Below are 23,436 nucleotides of genomic sequence, written 5' to 3'. Positions count from 1 at the left end.
GTTTTGCTGACACTTTGGTTTGTCTGCTATATTGTCATCTATAAAGGTAAAGCAGAATGAGAAAATAACACCAATAATTTCAGTAACCTCTAGGGTCATCAGGACCTTCATGGTCAGAACAGACTCTGGTGACATTTACCCTGGGGCTGTCAGCCCTGAACAACAAAAGCAACACAGGGAATCAGGTAGGAAAAGCATTTACAAAGATTGCAGAGAACTTCCAGCTTATAAAGAGCTCTGCACACTGAAGTTGCAAACTGATTCAAAATGGAGTAGTTAACTGTTTGAATCATATCAGCTTTGGGTCATCGAGAATGCACTTAATTTTGAAAAGGGACCTGCATGTACTTGGAGGAATGGATTTAAAATAATTTTAAATACTTGATTAAGCAGGAGTGTAACACAGCATCCTGTCTCCTTCTGTTTTGTTTTGGTTTTTTGGTGGGTTTTTTTTGTGGTTTGTTGTTATTCTGTTTGGTTGGTTTTTAAACCCCATAACTTTCTTGTCTAGGCTTTGCCCCACAGTTTGTTCAGTGGCCTCTTTCCCAGTAAAGGGATCAGTCATCACCCAACACGCTGTGGAACATACACAGACCATTTGGGGCATTTGTTTGGATGCCGCCAGTTATCAGGAACATCTGGTTCATACAGACTGTAAGTATTTCTTAATGAAGTAAATGCACCCAAAGGCCTGAGCAATGAGCACATGGTAAATACAAATATAATTTAGTTAAATAGCAATTAACCAGACTGCAGTTATCAGAAACGTCCTGTTAAACTTGAGCAGAACCATGTCTGTCACATTGAATGGCAGCTGTTCTTTCAAATTGTTGTTGCCAGAAAACCAGTTGATTTCCCTCCATCAATATGACCCATGATTTTTTTTGTGAGCAGCTGTCACTGAGTTACTAAAACTATGACCTAGTGAGAGGGGCTGTTACAGGTTGTTAAAAATAAATTTTTAAAAAAAGAAAAAAAATAAAAGAAAAGAAAAATACCTTCAGAAGAAATTCCAGCCACACTGTAGATGCATAGAGAAACCAAACAAGTTCACACTCAAAAGACTGAGGGTCAAGATTTCTTTAAATAGGGGGGAAAAAAACCCACAAAAAAACCCCAGCTATGCTTATTATTATGGCTGTGACTGAAGACAAGCAGCACTAGTATTTTTGAACAGCATAATGAACCTGCATTAGTTTCTACTCCTGTGCAATTATATTGTCTGAATGAGATTTATTTTTAATATCTTTATGGGAGTGCTGAGTTGAGAGCTCGACCTTTGAGATACGTCCTTTACCAAGGAAATACTGAAACAATTTGTTTGTCTCTTCTTAAATTAACCACATAGGATATTATCAGAAGTCTTTTAGATTGTTTTCTACAGCAACGTGATTACGAAATAATAATGCTATGAGTTTTGTATTTTCCTAACGTGAGAGGAAGAGAGACTTCCCCAGCTGTCCTGGCACCAGCTACAGACTGAGAGCAGTTTCACCTTTTGCACAGTGTGCAAATTTATGCAATTATGCGAGGCTGATTGTCTTAGGTGTCTCAAAAGGATACAAGATGACATTTCAGTGCTGACCAAATTCAGTAAATCACTCCTTTAGACTGTAAAGCCTGGACTATAACACACTGATACAGTTAAGCTAGGAAAAAAACCAAAAGTACTCACTGCATGGATGGGCGAGAACTCTGACTTCATCCACAGCGATGTACCCTGGATGTCCTTTCAGAGAGACGGATTCAAATATCACCTGAAATACAAAATAAGAAGTTTTCTTAAAAACAATAGCTACACTAGTCACTTTGCCAGTCCCCATATTCTGCTCTTATTCCAATATCTGAGTCATTGGAGGCATTCCGTCATTAACAACGAAGCGATATGAAGGCAATTCAGTACACGCATGCGTATCAAAGACTGAAAATCTGTTTAACATGGAAAACAAAAAATTAGAGCATATTCATCGAGATTAAAGGCAACTATGTGCGTCTTTCATTTGGAAGAGCAAACATACCCTGTGTACATACACACCTATATTCACTTTAAGTACCAATCCAAGATCATTAAGTAGATATTAATTTGACATCTTGTTCTCAATATGCCTTGGAAAGCTGGAGAATGCTGTACATGAGATAAAATTCTCTTATTGAATCAATAACCCTGCATAGATTCTTCTGGAGAAAACCCTGATTTGGCATGAGTGTCACTGCAGTATTAGAAAGCAAATTAAGAGCAACAGATGACCCTGGATTCCTGGACTGAAATAAGATTCTACCAGATACAATAAAGTTGTTTCTGCCTTTCCCTTGAACTAACATGGTCTGAGAATTAATATTCTTTAAAAAAACCACATGTAGTATTTCTCTACATTAATGGCACACTAATCAGCACTTTCTATTTTATTCATGTATCTGGATAATGAAAGTGTTCCACTAATTTGGGTCTATCACACATTCAATTACAGACGAACAAAAAAAAAAAATCTCACTCTTCCCTATAGTTTCGTGATTTTACCTAGAAAACTGCCCTGACGTATCCCATTACTAAAAATAAATACATACACCATCCAAAAATTGGCAGTGCAGAGAATAAAAAAAAAAATCCATTAAAAATTTGATAAAGAGATCTTTAAAGCTAAGTTAACTACTGCCAAATAAGATAACTAAAGAATCAGAAGAAAATACAGGATGTTTCAAAAAGATGGACCCAGTTTCAAAACAGTTGCCATTTGATGGTCCCAAGCCTGTCAGAATTCAGGTAGCATCCAGATGATGACCTTAGTCTTAGGGTTGAGTTTTAGGTAGTCCTATGAAGTGAGGGTGTTGGACTCGATGATTGTTATGTGTCCCTTCCAACTTGAGATATTCTATGATTCTACGAGGAACGCGAAGTTTAGAAATGCTAAACTGCAGTAGAAAAAAGAAAAATGCAGACTGATTATTTAATATCTTGGTAAGCGACCTCTCAAGTTAGTGATTCTCTTCTCAAAGAAATGAAGTGATACCATTTACTATTTAAAAGAAAAGAAAATGAATGGGTGGAGATGGGATGGATGCTTGTCCTCTGCATTTGAAAGGGATGTCCCCAGTTTCATTCTCTCTTAAGTCATGTTCACACTGTACTAAATTGCTCATTTTTGCATGAGTATACAATAATGTTTTCAAGGACAGAGTTAATTAACATGTTCAGCTGGCACAGTTATTACTATTAGAGCAGCATTCTAGTGGAGCTATTTGTTTCACAGGAGAGAGTATTTCCGTAATTTGTAACCCCTAAAATTCATTACCACAACACAAAGTTAACTACTTAAACCCAGTTTTCAACACTTATTCTAAATAAAAGCTAGTATTCCCAGTCTGTCACTGTCTACCCTCTTCTTCATCTCCTTCATCAGAACATCCAAAGCAATAAAAAAATAAACTGTTCAAATGCTGATCGCTGCTTGCCCTGGCTATGAAAATAGACCCCTATGTCCTTTGTAAGTACAGAATTGCTGATAATCATTTTGTTTCGCATTTGGACTTCCAGAATGTAGTTTCTACTCATGTTTCCATGACTCCCTAAGAGCTACTCCCCCCAATTCAAAACATATCCAAATGTGAGGTCTTCTGAAACACATCTATCAGAAAAAAAGACATGATAAAAACTGGTAGAGCGCAAAAATTAACAGGTCAAGATACGAACTAAGAAAAACTCAAATACTAACAATATGTAGAAACAAAGTTCTACTCCAGAGGAGGGTGGATAAAAAAAAAGGTTGTCCAAGGAACAATAGAAGGAAGCAAGCCTCCGCAAGATAAAATAATCCAAAAAGCATCAACAAGTGGTTTTTATGTTATCAAGGTTCTTGATAGGCTTTTCAGGGACTGTATAAAATGAGAGTATAATGCAAGTCCTTACTATGGAAATTATAATTGTTTTAGAAATTAAATGTCATTCATGATAAAAATTACTCTTACTGGGAAGGTCATGCAAGGAACTACTGCAACTCCCTTCAGACTTGAATTCAAGTGCAACATTACAGCTACAAAATCCTATTTGAGTTTTGCATTTGTGAGAAGCTATAAGCCACAATGAACTAATTCTCAATTTCCTGCAAGTCAAGAACTGGGAAGGAAAAGTTCTCCAAGGCATTGGCATTAGCCAATAGCGTGTGGCAAAAGTAAGCACCAATATAATAGAGAATCGTCTTCTGTTAATTACAGACACATACAGTCTTTAATACAGTACAATATAACTTAAGCCTGTAACAACTGAGCCAGCTCCTAAAAAACCCAAGCACAATGGTGCAGAAAAGAGTGGAGGATTCCTCTCAATTCACACAATATTGTTTTGACAGACTGTTTTATTATCTGTTCCACTTTACACTCCGATATTCTTGTTATTCCCCAATTCAAACTTCCACATTATTGTATTTTTTCCATATTTTGTAGTATCTCAGCCCTATCAAAGAGAGAGGCACAGAAGCACCCAGGATTTCCTGAAAACAGGGAATTGAGACCCAAACATGAGGAAAAGGCAGGAATAAATGGTTATGGGGGTTAGTTGTGCAAATTCCACACTCAATCTCTCTCATGTCCTTTTAACTTCAGTCAGAAATGTGGTGTAATGGTTGAGACACGGGCAATAACAATGCTTTACATTTAAGGAACTTCTCAGAAATTAGTATCAGTGAAAAAATACAAAGCTTTACTCTTAAGAAACACTCTTAAATGCTCCTGAGACCTGCAAATACTAAGCCATTTCATGTTTCCTTACCAATAAACAATCCCACATTTCACTGCTGCTATATACCAACAATGTCTGTGTTAGAGATGTAGCTCATCTGTTGTGGTACAACAGTTTTCTGCATGTGTGGATCAATAACATTCCTTGCTGTACATCAAAAAAACTCCTCCTGGCAGACTCTAGTGCTGCCCTCGGTGCATTCTGGGACTAAGTTCATCCTTATGGCAAGCAGTAATTCAAGATTACACCTATTACCTTTCTCCAAGAAGTATTATGGCTTTTTCTCGCTCCACTAAAGGCATTTGCAGGCTGGGAATCCAAGTACAAATAACTCTGGGGTAGACATTATAAATCTCCCCCATCCCCACATTTATATCTCAGTAGAGACCTTTGGGATCCAGATGACTCCTACAACCCTTGCACAGAACCTAAAACACGACCTCCGGCCATCGCCTTGCTGACCAGTTTGCCACTAGTCAATTCTCCAAAGTTTTCAGTATTTGTCAGTGTCTCAGACACAGGGCAGATCATTCCAGATTTTTTTGCCTGGCTGAATCTTTGGTGCACACCAAAATTCAAGTTGGTGTGTTTTCTGTGCATCAAGAGCATAATTCGCCTTTTTCCTGATGCGGCTTTCATTATTTAGGGAAAATGCTATTTTTTCCTGTGTTACCTGGTGCTTCTGAAATACAGAGTGTGCTTTCAGGCCTCTTGCGTACAAAGAGTTCTCCAGGCGTGCAATTTTGATTTAAAGCTGACAAATAATGCTCCGATGGCACATCCTAGATTGTGAGAGTGCAATGCGACACGCCCTGGGTACCAGTACAGCCACACATTTGTCTGCCTGCTGCCTCTGGACTCCTTCACCCACAAGTGTTACTTTAGTCAAAATTATTGTTATTTGGAAGCCTAAGTCCTTCATTGTGTTTTCCTCTGCACTTTTGCAAGCTTAAAGTTTTCTTTTTTTTTTTTTTTTTTTAACCTTGGTTAAATGTAGAAACTCACAGAAGAGCAGACCATCACCAGAAGATGGTTCATAAAATCAGACACTGATGTAAGATGAGGCCATTACACCCCCATAACAGTGGGACAGATCTCAAATTTTAAAAGCCACACTTAAGGAATAAAAATACAAATATAAGCAAAAGGAAACATCACTCCTGTTCATCAAAAGGCAAAAAAGAAAACCCTTGCATTTTATGGGAAGGAACTACTCTCCTAGGCAGTTACTGCTGGCTTCTAATCTGTTCATTTTTTGTGCTGCAGTAAAAAAACCTTGTTTGATTTAAAGGATTTTTTGCTCAGGAAAAGCAAACTTGACCTGCAAAAGGACTTGCAAAAGAAGTAAGGCAGGCTCAGGAAGTCTATTGGTATATCTAAGAGTCGGCTTGCTCTTAGTGGGAGCTCAGACTGTCTTTTCCAGGTTTTTCAAGCGCTGATTATCTGGGTGAAAGATCATTTCTGTGATGTCTGTGGAGCACCGACTATGAAGCAAATTCTGGTTCAAGACCAGGTTCATGTTAATACGAATGGAGCATAAGCACTTCAGTATGACTTGAGAACAAGCGGCGAGTTGTGCACAGCCCTTAAAACACCACTTTCTATGCATTTGCATCTCTTTATCCCTTCCTCTCACCACGTATATTGTGCTATATATACTGCTGATATCCCCAATACTTTTTCAGAGACAGAACATTAAAGCATTCTACTTCAGCTCAGACTTTATAGAAAGGCAAGCTTTGCTACCTGCTGTGTTCTGTCTACAGACTGTTTGCTGCCTTTTCATAGTTTATTCTGTTGTAATTCCTATCTCAGTCATCTCTTTTATTAGCATCATATGCACATCAGCTTTTCCTGCAAAGTTTAGGGTGCAGTTACCTCCTGGGACGTTTTTTTTTTTTGGTCTTGATTATAAAACACGATAAAAATGTAAAAATACACCTTCAACACCTAACAAGAAGTATGTGAGTTCACTGTGTGCGATCTTACCTAATTACAACTAAAATAATGACTGCAAAGCTGCCACATTAAGTTTGAAGTAGACATCTAACAAGTAGTTGTAAAATTACTATAACTAAAATTAACTTACCCATTACATTCCTCAACTCTTTTCTTTTTCTTTTAATAAAATACATCTCCTAACACAGCAAGGAAAACTATGTTACAAGCAGCGCTAAGAAGAAGAGGAATGGAGGATCTCATGTTGATAAGTCATGTTGATAACATAGTACAAATAGTACAAATTTTATTGGTAGCTTATGTACTTACACCCCTCATATGGGTACAGGAAAAGTCCAGATGCAAAGCTGAGTGAACAAGTGTTCCTTCTTATGGAACCAACTGAGGGCCAAAAATAGTTCAGGCAAATTTATTTAGAGACACAGTTACACATCCAGACACTCAGTTCATTTTATATTTATATAGTGCCACGGAAAATGCCAATAGAAGTCTGTTTATGTGCCAATTTCATGACAAACAAGTGGGTCTTAATTTGCCAATAATGTGATTCCCAGCTGTCTATCCACCACTCTGTGACCAGACAGCAACTGAAGAAATAGGGTGAAGCCGGAATATGTCAAGATGCCTAGATAACCCTTTTGCTATCAAACTGCTATATGTGAATTCATTCTGAGAGGAAAGAGTCAGGGGGGGAATTGATTTTCATAGAATCATAGAGTCATTTCGGTTGGAAGAGACCCTCAGGATCATTGAGTCCAACCATAACCTAACCTAACTCTAGCACTAACCCATGTCCCTGAAAACCTCGTCTAAACGCCTTTTAAGCCCCTCCAGGGATGGTGACTCCACCGCTGCCCTGGGCAGCCTGTTCCAATGTCTGACAGACATTTCCAGGAAGAATTTTTTTCTAATATCCAATCTGAACCTCCCCTGGCCCAACTTGAGGCCATTTCCTCTTGTCCTGTTACTTTCATATTACCTATTGCTAACAATAGCTTAGCTCATACCTAGCCAAATCATAGAATCATAGAACAGTTTGGGTTGGAAGGACCTTCCCAGCTCCCCCAGTGCCCCCCCTGCCATGGGCAGGGACATCTGCACCAGCTCAGGTTGCTCAGAGCCCCGTCCAGCCTGGCCTGGGATGTCTCCAGGGATGGTTCATCCACCACCTCTCTGGGCAACATGTTCAGAGGAAAAAGAGAGAAAAACATTACAAACTCATACCTGATAAAAATGTGGCCAGAATGTACTGATGGCAAGTTCTGCTTTCACCCATCCTTCTGTAACAACCCCCGAGACGTTCCAGATGGGATTGCCCTGTGGTCCTCCATTCACCTTCACGTAGACGTTCAGAGAGCCGGGACTGGAACGGTCTCTGCTGGACAAGTAATAGTGGAAGTCGATGCAATGTGTGTCGTTCTCCTTCAGCGTAGGCAACAGCAAGTGAGCTTTCTGCCCAGACGCCCGCCCAGAGCTGTTCACCATCATGAAGGAGCCTACAGAGCAAGGCAAAAGGAGAAGGAAGAGGTTTCGCTTGGCCTTTTCAGTAAAAACAGTTCCATTAGAAACGTCAGTGATTCCCTGTGAAGCCAGAAAGCAAAATATTCATTTGAAGAACTCAGACTAGCTATTTTATGGTAGTTGTTAGGTAACAGAAAGAAAAGATATTAAAATTGAAGGGTATCTATACATAAACAGATTTAGGGCCAACTAGAACCACTTTAATTAGATAACCTAAAAATCAAAATAAAAATACTATTTTGCTTTTATTATTTTATAACCTTGTGATAAAGCAGTCACTCTGAACAAAGGCATACTCACAATTCAAGCAGCACCTACCACGTACTGTCCCCCAAAGGCAAATTCAATACAAAAACTCCAACAATGGCCCAAATTCTCAGCTGATGGTTACCCTGCATGGCCCCTACCCACTTCATGCCAGTCTATACCTGTGAACTCTGCATCTCGGCACTGTAAATTTTTGAAGGTTGTAACGTGTTATGAAAAAAAACAATTTTCAGAGCACAAAAGAATCGGGCTTGTAAGCATAACAGCAACATCTCATCTAGAAACAATGCAACAAGGACAATTATTCTTCCAGGAGGGAAGGACAGGCTGAATTCAGGCAAGGAAATATATATTAATACTAAGGCAATTTATGAGTTTATTAACCTGGAAGCTTGCATCATATTAACCATAGCACTTGATGTTGAACTCGCATTTTGATTCATCAAGCAGTTATTTTACAGCACATTGTGTCTCAACTCATCTCTTCACAGATGCATCAAGGTGACAAATGTTAGCAATAAGGAAAAACATTATGAGAGTTATTTGATTCAATTCTCTTTAAAGGATCTCCTTTATGTGTGTGTAGGCACTCGCACTCAGAAAAAGCTGAAGAAAATATAAAGATTGAAGTGGGGAGAAAAACCTGTGTGTCAGCAGCCAGGCATGATAATTTTTAATCAAATGCAGCCCTCTTGACATTCTCAGTTCTGATGCTGCTGCCAAGGAATCCTACAAATGTATTTCTCTGCTGGCCTCTTGCAGTTTACTGAAGATTGAGTTTGAAAAGCCTTGCCTCAATTCTAACCTATTGACTTTCCCTGTTCCATGCCATAGCAGTGTGACACTTGGACAGGCTGGATAAGCATTTTGAGCAATTCTATGCAGTGAACAGCCATATATTCTAAATTTCTATTCGATACCAGCAACTTTCTCCCTGTGTTTATATGATATATGTGCATTTTGTAAAGGATTGAAAAGCATGGATGCAGAAGGAAGTCAATCTTAAAAAAATAAATAAATAAATAAATAAATCACGCATTGTTGGCAAATTCAGGCACAATTCAAGCACAGCTGGGAAAGAGGCTATACTAAGAAATATGAAAATTTATAGGCAAGATGCTCTCTGGCAATCCCGTAATTCATTCTGATATGCTGAAAATTAAAATGGCCCCAAATCAAGAAATTCCAGATTCACAGCAAGGACTTTGAAAAACATAAGAGCTGAATCCAGACTTTTCAATTTCTCTCTAATAATCAAAGTCCCTAAGAGGGGATCCTGACAGATGTTCACTGTTGGTCTAATTCTGTTCCAAATCAACCACAAAACCCCCTTTTTCGGTGAGTACTGTATTCATACTACTCTTAAAAATCCACTGAAATAAGGTAAAGTTTTGAGAAACTGAGATTCAGATTCCATTTCTCTGACTTTGTGCAATGTATTATCAGAAAGCACAATTGCCAACAGGCTTGCAGAGGCAGCACAGTCTGATGGCGAAGGCAGTGGCTGGAACCCGACAGTCTGGTTTCTACGATTGATTACGACACTCACGTCCACGATCCCCGTCAGTACACATCGCCTGCCTTATCTTCCCTTACAAATAAAGCAATAACAGTCATAAGAACCGCTCTTCTGAGAATCTGGGAGGAAAGCCACTGTAAAACTGCTGAGTAACAGCGGTGCAGCCTGAAGCAGCTGCTGAGAAACAGCACAAGATACAGTGAAGACAAGTGCTACGGTTTAAGATTGGATATTAGGAAAAAATCCTTCTCGGAAAGGGTTGTCGGGCATTGGAACCGGCTGCCCAGGGCAGTGGTGGAGTCACCATCCCTGGAGGGATTTAAAAGGTGTTTAGACGAGGTTCTTAGGGACATGGGTTAGTGCTAGAGGTAGGTTAGGTTATGGTTGGACTCGATGATCCTGAGGGTTTCTTCCAACTGAAATGATTCTATGACTCTATGATTCCGTGATGCTATACATTTGCCAGATCTCACGCTTGAGGATGATGGCACAGTCCATCAAAGCACTCCATAAAGAAATACACAGCTCCTGTGCATCTATAAGGTGCTTGCTGCACTGGGTAGAAACCCAGCAAAACTCATTTTTGCACCATCATTGATTGGATCATAGGGCAAATCATCTCACTTCTCGGCAGCTTTCTCAACTTTTTTTTTTTTTTTAATAATATACATATTTCTACCCTAGAGAACTACTCTGAAGCTGTACTGTGTCTATCACATTCCAGTCTTGAGCTACACTGGGGTAAGCATTTCAATAACATGAAAAGTTAAGGAGTATTTAGCTTTTACAGATTTATGTATAGAAATAACGAGCTTTCCTCTGGGAGAAAAAACAGCAACTTTCATAAAAAGTTCCAAGTAATAATTACAACTTTATTTTTTGCCACCCACAAAAAAATGAATCACAAGCTATTCGCAGTCTGACAATGGCCTTTTGTGCAACTGCTGACAATTCTAGAGAGAGGATGGAGCCTGAATCCAGCAACTGACACATGAGCAAGTAAAATATCCATCCACCAAAAAGCACTCAACAAAATAATTAGACTCAGTTACTAAAAGAATAGCCTTATAAACAATTGTCATATGCAAATTATTCATAGCTTCTTATTTATAGCTTATGATTTTTTTTAATACAGTATGCCTAGAGATGCAAGAGAAAATACTATAAAATTGTTCCCTGTCTCCAGTAAAGTCCTGATAGGAGGTTTTATTTTATATGACAGTGGAAAAGATGTCCTGTTATAAATGTCCACACCCAGTGAAGCTTGTCTGGGCAGGATTAGTCATTTAGAGGTAGGCAAGAGATCACAAAAATTGCTCCCATCAGGAGAAAAATAAAAACAACACAACAAAATAGCCTTTTAAGGGCAAGTGTGGTTTTCCTTACCCTTAATAAAAATTGACATATTGTGATTCAGAGTCTGACAGCCTTCTTTAGACCGAGCACAGAATTGAAGCTGATGGGACTTATTCTCAATTTATAGGCCTATATGTGCAAATAAAGAGATACAATCTGGTCCGGCATCAACAAACCACTTGTCATTTTTTCCACTCATATAAAGAACTAGGGAATGAATTAACATGTCACAAATGGAAATTATTGATCAATGGATGACTGAAAGCCACTTAAATGTCTCCAGGCACAAATATGAATAAAACAAAAGGTATCTTGGAGAAACTTTTATATAGACCAGTGCATATCCAATTTGAAAAATAATAATAGCAGGAAAAAAAAAGTCATTTAGCCTTGTTGTTTTGTTTACCTCCATCCAGCAAGTTCAAATGCCATAAAGTCAACACTGAACTGAAAAAATTAGTTCGGGGAAAAAAATACCTATGCTGTGTAAAAGTTCTTTTTATATATTTATTGGACACAGAAGTATATGCTCATTAAAGCAGACTGAATATCAGGCCAATTAAATCTAGCGCTCTTGGATCAACAGGTTAGATTAATTAATATCTTGCTGGTTTTGTCCTGAGTCACCACAAATGAATGTGTTACATTCAAATCAGTCAGAAGCAAGGCGGATGGGAAGATGGTAAATAAATTCATTTTTAAAAACCCATTCAAACGCCAGGCACATAAAACGGCACTCTCTCATAGTTATTAAACACACCACCGAAAACTGGGGAATTAAACCACAAAGTGCTCTCTAGCTGGCCATAAATTTCAATTTTTCCCCTGCTTGGTGCATAATGATGCCTTGATAAGCGTCCTATTATTGATGCATCTGCAACATATATCCTCTTTTTGGAGCTGAAATGCTACTCTGTAGCAGATGGTGGCTATTGTGTTTACACATCAGCACTTTATGATTGCATTTTCTCACGTCTGCAGTAAAAAGAAAGCCGTAATTGAGTTTTTAATGGCTTTGCACATTGTTCATTAAGATTACATGAGTGTGTTCTGACAAATGACAGCTGAAGAAATGAGCCACCGAGAACTCCTCGCGATCACCAGACAGACCTCGGCTGATGCTGTTTCACTGTTGGCTTTGAAGAACTGCGCTGTTTAAAAGTGAAATTACGGCAACCATTAAAGACCGACTGTAAACTTGAAAAGAAAGCTGTCAAAATGCCCAACTGCAAAACGAGACTCCTAAAGCCTTGAAAACTAGAATCAGGTAGAGAGCAAACTCCTTCCAAAAATAGACGGATGGGTTTTCCATCAGTTCCATCAGTTGCATGAGCATCTTTTCAAGACACAGTTTTGCTTATTTTCAAAGAAGAACTCCATCTTCAAGAAAGTAAGCCTGACATCTGACCTTGTTAAGGGAGAACAAAGCAACACAGAATCATGCAGGTCAGAAAGGGCTTCAGGCCAAGCCCCTGCCCAAAGTAGGGTCAGCGATGAGGCCAACTCGGGTTTCTCCAGAGTTTTTATCCACTGAGACTTATAAACCTCCCAGTGGGATCGACCATCCCCTCTGGGCAAGCCACCCCATTGCCTGACTGCCCTCACTGCTTTTCCTTATATTCAATCCAAAACCTCTAATTTCAATTTATACCTTTTGTCTCTTCATCCTCCAGCAACTCGCCGCAGTAACGACCCTTGCATGGTGTTCCTGATAACGTCCTTGTAGGTTCTTGGGGGCCACTGCTACACCCCTCAACGCCTCCCTTGCCCCAGGCTCAACAAGCCCTGGTAGCTCCTCAGCCTCTTCTTACAGGGCAAGTGCTACAGACTTGGTGGCCTTCATTGAACTTGCCCCAGTTCATCAGTTTCTCTATTTTAAGGCCCAAAATTAGGCACAGAATGTTCAATGCAATTCAATGAGTATCAATGAGGGAGGACCATTTCCATTTGTCTGCTGACTCTGATCCTGTCAAAAGAACCCTGCATGCCATTATCGTCCTTTGTTTCCAGAGCACACCACTGGCTCATGCCAATATCATAGAATCACAGAATCATAAGATTATTATGGTTGGAAGAGACCTTCAAAGCTCCTCCAGTGCCCCCCCTGCCATGAGCAGGGACATCTGCACCAGCTCAGGTTGCTCAGAGCCCCGTCCAGCCTGGCCTGGGATGTCTCCAGGGATGGAGCATCCACCACCTCTCTGGCCAACCTGGGCCAGTGTTTTATCACTCATTGTAAAAAATGTCTTCCTTTTGTCTAGCCTAAATCTCCCATCTTCAGGTCCTATTCAGCAGAACTGTTCCCCAGCCAGTTAGTCCCCAAGCTGTATTGCTCCATACCAAATTTCAGAAATGGTCCTACCAGCCCATTCCTCCAGCCTGTGTCCATCCCACTAAATGGTGCCTTACAACCAACTGTATCAACAGGTCCCTCCAGTTTGATGCCATCCACAAACAAGAGCTACCACCAACAGCTGCCATCCAAGCATCTAACTACCACCACCCATCCAGACCGTAACACCCTCACCTGGAAATGTGTGAAGCTCCGTCCTGCCTCTGATATCAGCAGCCACATAGAATGTACTCATAATGCTGTCAAGTCAATTTGAATGCCACAGGACAGATACTGAAAAGCATCTACACTAAGTAGGAAAAACAAATATGCTTAAGGACAATATAAGAAAAGAGTCCATCTGCCTCAACGCTTGGTTTCCAGCAGCGACAAAATGTCTACTTGAAGCAGAACATAAGAATTAGAGCGCTGCGAAGTAGAATTTACCATTTCGAGATCCTGCCAGTCAGCTATATCAAGATTTTCAAAGTCTACAGCTGCATCTACCCCTTTCATTGATTAGCCACAGATTGATCTTCCTTCCGTAATTTTTGCTGAGTCAGTCAGGAATAAGACTCTGTCAACAAGCTCTGTAGTTTAATTAGATGTTGTTCTGGGGAAAATAAATAAATATGGCCATGTACTTGCTTTAAGCTACTGCCACTTAATTTGTAGTTCTTATTGTATGAAAAATTATTATTATCTTCCTGCTTCACACTTCCCACATTTTTATATCCCTACGCTTCATACTCATGTATAACAACTGAAAAAGGCTCAGAAATCTCTTTTTCTGACTAATGTACTACAGACAGCAGCATTTGTACAAAGTCTAAATGAAACAAGGTGTATCTCATTGCTGCTACCCCTTTTTCAAGTATTAGGAAAAAATGAGATCTATGGATTTTATTTCTCAAACGTGGGTCATACTGAATTAATCTACTGGTGAAATAAAGAGTTTGATTCATGGATAAATATGAATATAACTGCAAGTGAGTTCAGTATAATTCATGAGGACAATTCATTCACTTCGGAAATGGTTGGATAACACGAAAGTATTTTTTAAAGAGACAGCCTCCTATTTGTAAAGAGCTTTTCCTCTGGGAATTAATGTCATGAAAATAATTATGTTGTTGGGTTTGGGGGTTTTTTAGTAAGAAAAATCTCTGAGAACAAGACTGATCCCATATTACTTCAGTGACAGAAAATATTTGCTGTAATTATTTAAAGAAAGTGAAAAGTGTGGCATGTTTACCAATCTTCCCTAAAAGACCAGGTGTGTAACGAAAGCAGGTCTGGTTTGCACATTTCCAAGTGTCCTTGGGAGGGGAGATGTTTGCAACTCTCTTGTTCTATATAAAAACCAAATAATTATCCTACAATACTCAGAACTAGAGAGACCAGGATTCCCACAGTTCCATAATTGCAAACTGCAGACTTTTTTCATTGATTCCACCAATGGAGCCATAAATGATTGCTGGCACTTGGAGTGGCACCCAGACACTGATACCAGTAAATCACAGGTGTTAGCAAACTACCTTCCTTTTACAAATGTTTTCCAAGGTCTGAACAGTGGTGACCTACAGACACTGAAAGATGTGAACAACCCAGGAACGGCCTCCAGCCAAGTGACACCTTCCCTTTATTCACTCCTCACATAAATGCTGAAGTAAGGGACATTGACCCCCAGGGCTTTACCACCCAAAATGGGAAACATTAAATTACCACTGACAGAAGAAACGAGATGAAAACATATCATGGATTACCATAAAAAAAAAATTTAAAAAAAAAAATATATTGCATTTTAGTGCTTCTCTCTTTATATACTGGTGGATTAGAGTCAGCAAACCCTTTGAGAGTACAAAATCCAGATGGGAAGAGATCAAATGACAGATGAAGCTGACAAGGGCCTAATTAGCAGAGGGCTTTAAGGTGGATAATGGGATTTCTGCAACAGGCTGTGAAGCAAGGACTCGAGGATTAAATGTTTTGTCAAAAGTTTCAGAAATCCCAGTTCTCTTAACAGCACAGAGATGGTCTCATCAAGACTTGGGATTCAGTCCAGAAGCTTCGCGGTCCACTCTGGGTTATAGCTGTCCCAGCAACATATATTGTGATCCACCAAAAATTTGTTTGCCCATTTTTGTTAATTCTATTATATACGCTTCTTTTTTCACTTCATGTACAGGGAAGGACCCTATTTGTTAAAGGGACGCTGTTTTAACCTTACGAGAATATTTAAATCATTAAGTGAAAATAGCTTCTTCCCTGTTCTGTTCTTAAAATCATCCTTCTTATAACGTAACATATATGTATAGCTCTTGGTTGCATAATTCTATGGCATTTACCAAGCAAAGTCAATGATAGAGATTGATGTATTTGCAATATAAAGCTACCATGCAGGATTCAGGTTCTGACTTTGTAAATTCCCCAGTAACAAACGCAGATTTTTTCGTTAGCCCGAAGAAAATTAAACTGAAATGTGAAGGTAGAACGCTTATAAAAATAGCAAGGAAAAGAAGTGCTCAGAAGAGTGATAATACCCAATACAGTAGAGATAAGAGGAAATTTTTAAGCACAGGAGGGACTTCTTGTTGTCTCAATTTCTCACCTAGGTATGATCACTGAGCTAGAAATCCTGGCACTGCAAGACAACGGACTGTAACACTACGGAGATGATTAGGCAGGGGAAAAAGAAAAAAAGAGCCTTTTCTCTATTGCTGGTTTCTGGCCACAGCTACAGGCCAGAGTAGTCTCTAGTAGCCTGTACTCAATATGGGAACCTGTTACATTTAGTGTGGAAAATCAGCACATGAAGATTAATTCACAACTATATAGATACAAACAGAGCAGTGATACTTAACTACACTTGAAGATGCTCCAAGAGCTTGCTCTAAACATTGGATCAGAGAGTTCCTGAAAGCACTGACATCTAACAGTTCTAATCTACAGCAGGGACTGCACAATTTACCATGAGGACCACATTTCAGAGGTGCAAGGTGATGTCCAGCACTGTTTTCTACCTGCACCTCTAGAGCACAGTCCTTCCCTCCGCATAAATCTGATAAAGAACATTTGCAACTGGTGGTTCCTGGAATAACATCAGTGGTCAAATCACCTTTGCCTCTTCACCGACAAGCTCAAATTTTGATTTACAAGGCAGAAATCACTGTCAAATCCCAGCAGAGAGCCATTGCTCTGAGGCTACAGCCATGTGGCAGCTGTTCTGCATATCTCATGTTTATCTCAAGGCTCCACAGTTATTTCTAGAACTTTCTTCCTACATTTCATAAATGTTTCTTTTATTAAAGACCAACTGCCCAGTTGTAAGCCTAGGTTCACTAAGAATCAAAAAATGGTGTGTATTCTAGGATTAGAAACAATTCTATAAATCTCAACAGTGAAAAAAAATAATAGATTCATTGCCAGCATTCAATGTTGCTAAGGTCACTGCTGTAGCATATTTCGAGTGTGTCCTTATTCCATTATTTATAAATATGGTATAAATTGTTTGCAGTGCTATAAAAAAAAAGTCCATTAGCAATGGAGCTACTCCAGTCTATCAGGTAAAGGAATCTTGTGATAATAAACATATAGTTCTCTACCAACAATGAGAATTCTCTACAGCTTTAATTATACCTTCTTCGTTACATCGTCATCTTTTAAAACTGATTAAAATATACACTAAACCCTGAAAACTGAACATGTTGTGTTGCTTCTTAATTCCAGTAGCCTGATAACTATTTACACTATCAATCACTATCTGAACACTTCAGTAAAACATAGGCAATTGATTTAAACACTTAATAAACTTCAGGTTATTAAATGGGCAAATAAACAAAATAGGGGGAATGGCCATAATTCAACATAATATCTTCATTTAAAGACACTGCAAATCTTGTTCTTGGCATCCAAGAGCTTTATTACAGCTGAACCTTCCACAAGAAAGCCCACAGAAATGAGTTGTAGGGACATTAAGGAGCTTCTGTTCAAAGCCTCTCACAAACACCACTCCAGAAGGCTCAGGATTCAGCAGAATACAAAATATCTTCCTCACCTGATTTAACTTGTGGCACAAACTGCTGCTAAATGCATCTCTCTCATAGAAATGTCAGTATTTCAGTAAGGAGCCTCTACATACGCCCTCTGGAAAAAAAAACTCACCAAATTTTCTAGTTCAAGGTCTACAATTACTTGTGTAATAGGCGTAATTTATAATTAGATGCTAAAGAGCTCTCTTAGGATGACCTATCAACAATAAGGGAGTTCAGAGGCAGTGGTCAGTAAAGACTTTTCTAAAAGAGTAATTCCTACCTATCATGCATTGCCTCACCTTTGTTTTCAAAATGGTACTTATTTTAAAAATAAAATTCTGTATCTTGTTAAAACCCAATGGCTAAACCCAAAAATCTCTCCAATGAGGTAGATACAGATTCAAAGAAAGCATGTCTTAGGTTGGTAACTACAAGCAATGAAATAATTGAATTACTACATCTCAGCAACTGCAACATTGGCTCTACTTGGAGGGGGCAGCAAGAGAAAGTCAAATGTCTGCTGCCTCTCCATATAAAAATTGCCTAAATGCACATGACATGCACAAAATTAGGATTAAAATTTCTGTTTTCAAAAGCTATCTTTCCCATGAATGTCTGATATATGTAATGGTCAACAGAAACAAATTAAAACCCCACCTAATACTCATCGGTTATCTATTCGGCATTATTCAGATACAATGGTTGATCAATTGAGACATAAACTTAATAACAGTCCTTTGCCAGAGTACCCTTTTTCTCTACTTTTATTTTGTCTTGATCTTGCTTTCCAGTTCTGGTTTGTCTCTGAAGGATTTTTTTCACTTCTGCCTAATTCTCTCTCCTAACATCATTTAAAAGACGCAGGGGGCAGACCACAAACTCCGTCATTCCTTCCTCTCCCTTTCCAAGGATACAGCAGATACCTGCTGGATGCAGCCTCATTCATCAGGTGTGCGGATGGATGGCTCAGGGTTCATAATGAGGTTCAATTTAATTTGTTTTAATTTAGCTACTCTAAAGCCACTGGGACTGAGTACTATCAGGTGGTTACCCTGGTGTCACTCAAGGTTCTCAGGTACTAGTCTACTGTGTCCAAGAGTCTGCATCACACAAAGCATCTCCAACGCCTCACGAGATCATCCATTGAGACTGCTCTGTCCGTACCTTCCCGTTCTTGACAAGTTAATAAACCACACTTATCTTCTTGATGTTGTGTTTAATTAAAACTGACATAAAATCTAAATCGCTGGGCCAATCGGACCCTAAAGGTTGAACCAATGAGGACTTTCTGAAAGACGCTCTAGAATCGCCTTTGGCATCAGCGCGACAGCTGCCAGAAGTGTTTTGGTGAAAATATTACTTTGCTAGAAAGTACTGAAATCCATGTAGTTCAAGCACATACTTATTTTCAATATATTGGACTCTTGGTTTGCTTAATCATTCAAGACAAATAGCTGAATATTTTTATTACATAATTCTAGAGTATTAGAAGTGGTTTACATGTCAGCCAGGATTAAATATCTTATTAGTAGGCATGCAGCTACATTACTAACCAGCATTTATGATCTTTGCAACTTGTGTAAAGCTTCCATATGTTTTGTATATGTAACATTTTCTTGGGGACTGCAGAGGGATTATTATCTCTTCTATTTGTGACAGAAAACATATTAAACGTAATGCCAAAAGGCAACTCTAGCAAATGATGTCTGAAGAATTCTTGCAAGAATTGTTTCTCCAACAGTTTGTTTTTACATAACTGTGTTCTAGCCATATGGTCACTTATTTGCACATTTAAGAAATCAACACTACAGCTCTAAACTCAGAATATGTTAAAGATTATGCACCGAGCTATTTTTGCATCAAATTTTCAACTTCACTGAGCTCAGTTTCAACAAAGCGTTGGGTGCTGTTGAAGTCGGCGATGCTATTCTGGGTGTACTGCAGTATAGCCAAGGACGGAATTTAGCACAGTGAATTCAGAAAATAATTAAGGCCATCTCACAAGCCACCGCGCAGTATGGAGGCACAACAATTTCCCAAAAGGAGCAGCTCAGAACTGCAAAAGCAGAGGCTGATGCCGCCCACAGTGGAGGTGGGTTGGCACAGGAGGAAGGAGCCTCAGTCGTTCCAGCCCACATCTGTGAGCACTACTCATTGCTCATTCCCATGGGAACTAAATTAGACCAGATTTTATTTTTAAATAGGCAACGTTTGTTTGTCTAAACTCCTGTTATAATTATAGCAACCTAAATTGGGGAGTTACTATCAGCATCCTCTTTTTCAGGGGTGTTGTTGGTGTGATGCTTTCTTGCCGAATGTTACTGACTTGTATTTCAAGAAGAGAAAAGGAAAAGGCACCTTGAAGCAGCTCAGTTGCCAACAGTGGCTAGCACCAGCATTCAGAGAAGGTGCCTAAGTGTCCATGATAAAATACTAATTTAATCCAAATTTTCTCCATAACACGATGAATTTGGTGACTAGCTTATGACACAAGACAGTATTTGTGCTTAAAAAAATCCCAAACCATGCAGCTGCAATTCAAGATAATTAAACTAGATCCATCATTACACAAAAGTCTAATCATTAAGTAAACATCTGATAGTTACTGAAACTGGACAGATATTTTTAATCAAATAACTTGAGAGTTGTGTTCAATAACAAAGCATTTGAGTAGCTTGAAATATGTTGCCTTTGAGCCATTGCATACGTCCTCGTGTTTTAATCAAATATGCTCAGTACACTTAATGTACACATAATCTGTAGTATTTTATCACAACTCACTTCTTGGTCTTTTTAATATTAGGCAGCAAGAGGATTACCAGTCTCTACAAAGGCTATTATTCCCATGTGCTTTTTTGAGCCCAGCTGGATGCCTGTGTAAATATTTTTTACTAAATTGTCCAAAAGTACATATAGATTTACTTCCTGTAGACTGCGGTTTATTTAGAACCTAACAGTGCCACACGCATGATATTAGGCTTTTATTAGAAATTAATGGTGTTTACTAAATCACATCTTCTGGTCAAGATTTTCCTGCTGAAACCCAACAGGGCTGGGTACCACAACACCCTTTCTGAGCTCTGCAGGGGATGGCAGACTGACCTGATACCACTGCTTGGATGGAAACTTCAAATATTGTACCTGGTGAGTTCCTTGATCCAATCTAAATCCATCTTTTTCCCCATTAAGTAACTTTTACGTGGTATCTGGCACACCACAACAACTCGTTTATGTGGTCATAAACACATTGAACTGACTAGGAAGACTTCATTTAAAGAAAAGGTAGATACAACTACATTATGAACACTGCACCAACTCTTGGCACTTTGTTTAAAATGGATGGACCTAAAAATTACAGGCAGTAATGTGAAATTACAGTTCATAATCTGAACTAGAAATAAGAAGTTATCCATGAGACAGAGCCTCCAACCTATCCCATGTGTGCCAGTGTTAATTTGCCTTGAGTTCCTCATAGCTCCCAACAAATTTTTCTGTCAGTGCCAAGTTACTTATTCTATTGCTCATTTCCTCCTACAGAATTTGGCTTGGAATATTATTAGGAAAGACATTCGGGCCATCAGTTGTTAACCTTCTGCCACATTGGACTATTTTCTGTCTCCAGAAGTCTACAAATCCCACATAGAATTTGGTTCCCTCCGAGGATTACTTCATTTAAATAAACTCTCAGGAGGTATTTCAAAAGCTTCGAAATCCTTGGTAAATCCAGTTTTAATCCATTATTACACTGGCACAGAAGTAATTTCTGTATAGTAGAAAGTCATAGTTTTCCCCTGCAAACGCTCTGCTGGTTACTCTTCCAGGCTGGATTCACCTAACTGGATTCATCTGTTTGTTATTGTTTCAATTGTTTTACCTCCGAGCTTTCTAGGATCATCCTTTTTCCTTTTCTTTAAAGAAGAAAAATCTCCCCATTCTTCTTTTAGTAGCCAATTAAACAGCTCTGAAAAAACACATTAGCAAAACAATAATTTCACTTAAAAATTCCCTCAGATTATCAAAGACTTGCTCCTTAGCAAAACCATGACTGTTTGCCCAAGAGTACCTTAGTCTGACATGCAGAAAGGTCCAAAAAAAAGACATGATAATTTCTAGAATTAAGACTAGTGCAAAGTAATCATTTAGACCATGGGAAGTGTACAATTTTCACCAAGTAAAGAAGCTAATTACTGATATTCTAGCTGACTCACCAGTTCTCATTTCCTGCAAGTAGGAGATTTAAATAAACCTCGTACCTGCTATTATCTTATTCTGAAGTTATCTCCTCACCCCATTTTCAAGTTTCTACACTACAGTTCGAAATCGTTCTTAGTGGGTTCCTTTTCAATTTTTTAATTAGAATGTCATTTTTATCCTCAAAGCTTCACTAATTCTATTTATTAAAATTGTTGTAATTTAAGGAGGTATGAAACATCCTTTGAGGATTACACATTTTCATCTTTTACCAGACAACGAATACTGGGAGATGTTCCCAGCACAAACAGTAATAAAAATTAAAACTCTAAATTAAAGGTATTAGAACAATATAAAGTATCGAGACTTGGAGTGTTAGGTAATTACAGCAGAGCATTGCAGATGGCCAAGAGGTAAAGTGAAAACTTCTGTCACGTTTTCAGAACCTGAATGAAGAAGTTTTCAGTACTGGCACCGCTTCAAAAGAGAACAGAGATTTTTCCATAGGCAAGGCTTAGCCCTACTATTTCAAGTGTTTGCAGTTGAAACAGGTTGTAAACACCTTGGGTAGAAAAAACTCCAATTAAAATGCACTTGAGCAGTTTCCTCAGGTTTGGATCCTTTTCTAAATGAACCACGCAAATAACCTGCTCCCTGAACTCAGCACGGTCAGGATCGGCGCCAAATTATTAACGAGCATTTTCTCAGTAGGATTATCTATCTTTGAAAAATAATTGTTCCTCATGGCCTCACAAACAAATGAGCCATTTATGTAGGATTTACACTGAGTTAACTAGAATGTTCACAAATTCATGCAAACAGACTAACCTACTAAGCGCGTGGATGCAATTAGCTTTCAGTTTCCCCATTAATCTCTATTACAGAAACCTAGTCCAGGATCATATTTCTATTCCTCCTGGTTTATTATTTCAAATTCTACTCTTACTGCAAGAGCTGTTTACACTGTAGACAGCTCCAAGAATCAACCGTGTTCATAGATTTCGGGATAGAGATTTCCCTAGCATCCACGTCCAGCTCATTTTTAGAACCCAGTTTAAACAACCAGGTGAGTTTCTGGCAAACTGGAATGATTTTCATTTGACTTTTCACTTGTGAATTCCAAACAAAAACTGAAGGAATACAATTTGGATCCTATCCTCCACATATGCTCACATAAAGAAACACACACCCTGGGTTCCTGTCAGGCTCTGGACACAAGAATTTTTAATCCATTGACAATAACATTGCGGTTCCAAGTGTACATTATTTTTATCAAAACCATATGTTGTGTGACAGATATTCACTGTACTTAAACTGACACAAGAAATGTCGCTTTGTGTCCCTTACTCCCTTATTCCTTCAGCTGTCTTCACAGTATCAAACAAAGCATTAAAGAGATGTCTTGCTTGTACGAAAATCATTCAGTATATTCTCTTGAAAAACCTTCGTCTGTGCATGTCATACAGCTACGAGTTGCTGGTGTTTCCCTGAAGTGATTAAAGCTTTCAGATGTCGTCACACAAAACTG

General features: G+C 38.8%; 1 protein-coding gene across 3 annotated transcripts in view; it reads right to left on the bottom strand.

Annotated features, from left to right (window-relative positions):
* PTPRT (protein tyrosine phosphatase receptor type T) overlaps nt 1-23,436 on the bottom strand; it is a 441,556-nt gene that overhangs the window by 268,066 nt on the left and 150,054 nt on the right. For all 3 annotated transcript variants that reach the window (XM_065645693.1, XM_065645694.1, XM_065645695.1), the window contains exons 3-4: nt 7,916-8,187; nt 1,676-1,757 (exon numbers count right to left, since the gene is read on the bottom strand). In XM_065645693.1, coding sequence (XP_065501765.1) covers nt 1,676-1,757; nt 7,916-8,187 — 354 coding nt within the window. The remainder of the gene's footprint in view (nt 1-1,675; nt 1,758-7,915; nt 8,188-23,436) is intronic.

The sequence above is a fragment of the Caloenas nicobarica genome, chromosome 15 (assembly GCF_036013445.1).
Source record: "Caloenas nicobarica isolate bCalNic1 chromosome 15, bCalNic1.hap1, whole genome shotgun sequence".
Taxonomy (NCBI): domain Eukaryota; kingdom Metazoa; phylum Chordata; class Aves; order Columbiformes; family Columbidae; genus Caloenas; species Caloenas nicobarica.
This window is presented reverse-complemented; position numbering and strand designations above follow the sequence as displayed.